The sequence below is a fragment of the Amphiprion ocellaris genome, chromosome 8 (genome assembly GCF_022539595.1).
Source record: "Amphiprion ocellaris isolate individual 3 ecotype Okinawa chromosome 8, ASM2253959v1, whole genome shotgun sequence".
In the NCBI taxonomy this organism is placed as follows: domain Eukaryota; kingdom Metazoa; phylum Chordata; class Actinopteri; family Pomacentridae; genus Amphiprion; species Amphiprion ocellaris.
The window spans coordinates 36,769,409-36,775,718 of NC_072773.1; the positions used below are offsets into that span (position 1 = coordinate 36,769,409).

General features: G+C 34.4%; 1 protein-coding gene across 1 annotated transcript in view; it reads right to left on the reverse strand.

Annotated features, from left to right (window-relative positions):
* The window catches only part of si:dkey-11f4.7 (piezo-type mechanosensitive ion channel component 2), a 54,999-nt gene extending 50,514 nt beyond the window's left edge, over positions 1-4,485 (reverse strand). The window contains exons 1-2 of the mRNA XM_035945357.2: positions 4,187-4,485; positions 1,829-1,924 (exon numbers count right to left, since the gene is read on the reverse strand). Coding sequence (XP_035801250.1) covers positions 1,829-1,924; positions 4,187-4,250 — 160 coding nt within the window. The 5' untranslated portion in view covers positions 4,251-4,485. The remainder of the gene's footprint in view (positions 1-1,828; positions 1,925-4,186) is intronic.
* Positions 4,486-6,310: the final 1,825 nt, after the last annotated feature.

Sequence of the window (6,310 nt, forward strand, 5' to 3'; positions counted from 1 at the left end):
AACAGGGCAAATGAACCAGGTCATGTCTGGGGCTACTCTAGAAAACAGTCTTCTTCCATCAGCTGGAAAACTCTTTCCTGCCTCCAATGACTGGATTTTCCAACAAGACAAGGTCAGTTAAAGCCTGGATGGAGAACCAGAACATTGGAACCATGCCTTGGCTGCTCAATCACCAGATCTAAATCCAACTGAAAACCTGTGGAAAATCATCAGACACTAAATGGAAAACCACAAGCCCAAAAACAAAGCAAATTAGTTAGAATTAGTGCAACAGGAATGGGCTGCTGTGACAGCAGAACAATGTCAGAAGCTGGTGGAGAACAGCCAAGATGCATGGATGCAGTCATCATAAACAATGGTTATGAATCAGTACTAACTCCTGTGTGGATCATGGGACTAAAACAGACAGAAAAATAAACATGGAATCATAAAAGCTGTCTTTATCAGAACAATGCCATAGATATTGATGGAAGAACTGAAGGGATTTTGGTTATTATCAAGAAAATCATGGAAAATGTCTGATATCAGCTCTGAAATTAAACTCTTATGAGCTGTTTTTTTTTGTCATTATATTTGTCCAAACAAATGGACCTTTGGTGGTACCAGGCATTAAAATGAACAAGAAAGTGAAGAAAACAAGGGTGGTTTGATCATCTTTCCATGACTGTATGTCCAATATAGAATCACCAACTAACCAAAGCCAACACTGGCACCAGGGAATCATGAAAACCCAAACCAGAAAGACTCCAGTCAACCAAAAAGTTTAATCTCAGAACTTTCTTGTGAAGCTCCACTGTACCAGCTGTATAAACAGTACTATTGATGATTATATTTACTGAAGTAAAAGATTATCTAATGCCAACTGTGAGTAAAATATGAGTTATAAAAAAAAAATTATGTTGATATTTGCTTGCAGACCTGCTACTATCAACCCTGTTCAATCAAATCATCATTCAAAAGTATGATTTTCAGAAGAATGAAACTGACTGAAAGGTCTCACCCACAGGATACTACGAGTGATTGTATGGGTGAAAAAGGTGATTGGAATACATCAGTCTGGTCTAAAAGTTATTTCTAAGGCTTAGAGAATCTGACAAAGACTTTCACCTGGTTTAGTTTTTACTACAGAGGTTCATACTAAGTTGCAGAGTTAATGTTAAGCTTTTAAAGGCTACACAGATTAGTGTTTTCTATACTGATGCAGAGGCAATAGTGTTCAAAATATCAATCATCTACACATCTATGTATCTAGTATTTGGAAAAATGTTGTACATTTTGATTCATGTTTTTTTTTTACTTAAGCAATCAAATAATTAAATTTGTGCTTTTTCTTTTTTCTAATTTATTGATAAATGTGAGAGCTAAATATCTAAAGTATGTAGGCACACCTGTAGGCACTTGGAAAAACATTGTCCATGTTGATTTCAGGCTTTTTAAAAACTTTTGTGACATAAATAAAGAAAATTCAACTTTTGTTTTCTCTTTTTTAGTATTTGGGCTGTTATAATTTTGTCACACTGCTCAGAAGACATTTCTGAGTTCTCTACTTCTAGTCATGTTTACCTTTATATTGCAGATTCGTTGAAATTAATAATTATTATTTCAATCCTCTCCAAGTTTGAAGCTTTTGCTCTTCATTTCCATAATGCAGGAAACCACTTCTAGTCTCTGTTCCAGAATAACTCCCTCATGGTGGAATAATCAGATTTTAATGTGACCATCTTAAAGTTCACAAAACTCAAATTTAGATGTACATCAAGTTTACATCCTGACTTTCACACTTTGGAACAGAATCAGGGCGAAGACATGATAAATAAATCCTAAATACCTTTCATGGTGGCCAGACTGGGGTTCGGCAGCAGCGGCAGGATGAGCAGAAACACAAAATACACCACTGACAGGCCATTGTAGCGGAACGAAGACGCTAGAAAACAGAGAAACGTGATTAATGTGTTTGATAGAAACTCAGTAATCAGTCAGTTCAGAAAAAATAGGTTGTTTTTGTATGTTTGTAATAAATAGGAACTGTGCATGTAAATTGCCAAGTGCTACGTCTAACAATAAGAAATGTTATTAAAAACTGATCAGGTCCTAAACTAGTCATTTGTCTTTTGTCCTTTGTGACAAGGAATTTATTTTTAATTTAATAAACCACCATAGTATCTTTATTGTCAGTGCACGTCGTGTTTTTCACAGTGTAAGTTTTCCCTTATAATTCAGTCAATTTAAAAAAAAAAAAAAACCTTCTAAAACCTCCAAAAATGTCAATTAGAATCTTAAAAAACTTTGTGTGACACGGAACAACACTCAGCTGCAGAAAACCTCACATTGTTTGTCCTATAAGGAGCTTAAGATAAATTAAATTATGTATTTAGTTATTTAAAAACATCCCAGAAGCAACATAGAACTTAATACCAAATGCAATGTCGAGCAAATGATCTTTGCCTGCTGCAGTAAAAAGTGCATCTTGGGAGCAAATTAAACAGAAGTTAAGCATTGAGTTAAAGTTGCACGAAGGTCAAAGAAGTTATGGAAAAGAATGTTCAGATGAGTAAAAATGATCTGTATCAGCCTGACAGAACACGACTTCTCACACAGGGTTGTCCTCGTGTTTTTAAACAGAAAATAACCTCGTAAAAACATTTATTAATCACCAAGACTGAATTCTTGTTTTTTGTTTTGTCAACACAACATTTTAAAAAGTAATTCAAGGAACATATTCCGACCACTTAGTTAAATGCATGGCTGCAAGATTTTTTAAAAATATGTAAAATCCACTGATTTAGATCAACTATTTATAATAATAATAACTTTCTTTCTATAGCAGCCTTAAAAACAGCTTTCACAAAGAGCTTTAAAACGTGCAACACAGACAATCAAACAAGATATGGGAGACAAGTCAGAGCATTCAGGTAAAATAAATAGTAAAAATGATAATAAATGCATGATTAGCTAGATTAGTAATCATAAGAAAGGAAGAATGAAGTTTTAAAAATTAAAGAACCAGATTGATGATAAAGTTAGAAAATCAGAGAATTAAAAAAATTAGAGAAGAACCAGGCAGCTAAAAGTGAAATAAAACCAGAGAGAACATCTAAAATAAACAGGATATAATACTGAATAAAACACTAAAGCTAATTAAAGCTAACACATTTAACTTGCAAACATTCATTTGATGGAGTGTGTTTACAGAATATTGTTCTTAATTGCATCAACTTAATACTGTGAGTAATTTAAAGTCAAATTTCCGCATTTCAAGTTGAGGTAACTTCACGAAATTGGCTTAAAAACTTTATTTTTCTTCACCTGGAGTTCAAGATTTCAGGTCTGCTGTCCGATCTTAACACACCTGAGCAGTTAACGCTGGGAACTATATTTTATTTAATTGTCCCTTAACTTCATCTGTTTTGTTGGTTGAACATAATTTCATCAGAAGACTGAGGCAAATTGTGACGTTAAATATATTCCTTCTAGAGTGGATGCAGCTTTACAACAGCTCATTATAATTTACCTAGAAATCGCTCCAACTTTCACATAATAAAATCTGCAACTACACATATGACAAAGCTCAAAAATGTCATTTGTATCAACAACATTAATGTAAATATAATAATTAACCCTCGTGTCGTCCTGCGGGTCAAAATTGACCCATTTTAAAGTTTAAAGATGTGGGGAAAAAATATATATATTCACAGTGAAACTTCTGATATCCACATTTTCAACAGTTTTGGGAAATCTTTGCATATTTTTTGGTAGAAAGAAGAAATGTTAAAAATGTTTCTTTAAGAACATTCACAAAAAAATCAACCAAAATCCAGCGAAATTCACTGGATTTTGGTAGATTTTTATGTGAATGTTCTTAAAGAAAATATTAGAAGTTTTACTGATATATATGGAATCACTTAGATATTTTTAGGATTTTTGGAAGATTTTTACTCATTTTTAGAAAATATTTATAAAAAAATTTTTTTGCCAAATCTGGGGGATTTTTTTTTTTTTTTTAAAGTAAAACTTTTAAGGGAAACTTTTAAGGAATTATTGGAATTTTCTTCCTGAAGGTTTTGCAAATTTTCAGAGATTTGGGGAATTTTTTGCTGAATTTTTGGATTTTTTTCAGACAAGGAAACAATATTTTTTAGTGTCCGTAAATGAGGACAACAGGAGGGTTAAAGCGGCTCCAACTCACCCAGCAGCAGCAGTAGAGGTAGAGATAAGTTATAGAGGATTCCAACCACCAGGTCTCCTGCCATGTCCTTCACTGTGTGTCTCCTTCACACACTTTTACCCACTAAGTATCCACGCAAATGTCAGACAAATGTGGAGGGAAACCTGCTCACACATTCTCAGGCAGAAAGATCTGCTGCCTCTGGTCAAAACATCTTCCGACACAGCAGCGGAAACACACAAAATGTACTTTTAGTCCGACACGGACTGATGAGAGTCCAGAGAAAACAGAAAGCTGCACTCAGTGTTGTGTAGTGAGGATGATGATTTGCTCTTTGCTGGTGTCTCTGTCCCACCCTCCTCCTCTCTCCCCCTCTCCCTCCCAGACATAATGGGCTGTAACCCAGCGTCTCTGCTACTACGCTCATATTGAAGCTAATCTCACTCAGGAGAATATCTGCTGTCATTACTTCACTGCTTCCACTATCACAGAAACGCAAAAAAAAAGAGGAGCAGTTTCATTTTATACGCCACTTTATTGCACCAATCAAGTCATTTTTTGAGTGTTTCTTCATATATTTCTGCAGAAATCTCCATCTTCATTATGCTTTATTTTGAATCTGCTCTCCTGCTGGAACTACTACAACTGAAACTCTGGTCTTTGTGTCGTATGGGATGATCCCACGGCTCTGTGTTTGTTTCCATCAGGCTGGCTCATCATATTTGCACTGAGGGGTGAAGGGAAGTGTATCTAATATTAATGGCTGCAAGGCCATTAAAGAGCTGGTGTGACTACAGAGGAGTGATCAGTGCAGCGGCTCAGACTCGCAATAACATCAACTTTGGTCCAAATATAAGAGAGAGATTTTGGGAAAATCCATCTCAGTGTTTTTACGTATCGAATTACAAAAACAAGCAGAAAAAACCTGCAGAAATAGCAGCTTGTGTGAACGAGTGGAAGGGATGTTAGAGGTGTGAGAGGTAAATAAATCACTTTATTAGGATGTAATTAGCAGTGACAGATGTTTGAACACATTTATGCATCACATTACTGGAAGTTAAGGGGAGCAAAATGAACCCAAACTTATATAAACCGTACTGTAAAAAAAAATAATCTTGTTTTTACGGTAAAATTCTGGCAGCTGTGGTCATCAGAACGCTACCGTAAAATTACAGTAGAACATATTCTACATTTATGATTAAGAAATGTTTTGATATTGTTGATTTTAGGGTTAAAAAACGTGATTTATTCCAGATTTTAAGACTGTAAAAAAAAAAAATTCTAACCTTTAAAAATGTGAAAATTTACTTGAAAATGCCATATAAAATAAAGTTTGTGTAAGTTACTGTAAATATTCTAGCATTTTTCCATCATCAGCACAACAGTTTGTGGATTTAACATTTAATATGTGTGTTTTTAGCAGAATTACAGTTAAATCTGTCATCAATGTTAAAGCATATGTCTGTTATTAACACAAAACTACATCAATCTGACCGCTACAAACTGTATTTTTACATGTAATAAATGCAGAAATGTTCCTTGTTATAAATACTGCAGCGTGTTTCCATTGCCACTACAACAATATGAACATTTAACTGCGAAAACTGGATTCTTTTCGAGAATTAAATGCAAAAATTACAGTATTGTTCTACATATTATGGCATTTTTCCTTTAAAAACTGTGCAGGAGTTGGGAAATGTATTTTTTCAAGAGAAAAAAAATCTAAAAAACACACTTTTCCCCGATTAACTAATTTACAGTGATTCAGTATTAAATAAACTGCATCAAACTGTTTTAGAGTTTACAGATTTTTACCGTCATGGTTTGACAGTTTTTCAGCATAAAATGTACAGACATCTTTTACAGTGTAGTTCTATCTTATCTTTGCTTTATTTACTGAAGTTTATCCGTTTGTCTTTAAATTCCTTACATCACACAGAACAAGGTGTTTTGATGGAGACCCAGAGCTGTGCAGAGTTGAATTTGAAGCCGATATTCTGGCTGAAAGTTGTTTTCTGTTTTGCCCTCAGTGGGTCTTTGGCTGCTTGTAGCTGGAGTCTAAGTTATCAGTGTCAGCATGTCTCATATTCTAGATTATTGTTGATTGAAGATATCAGAGTTTAATTGCTGGGTGCTGCACTAGTT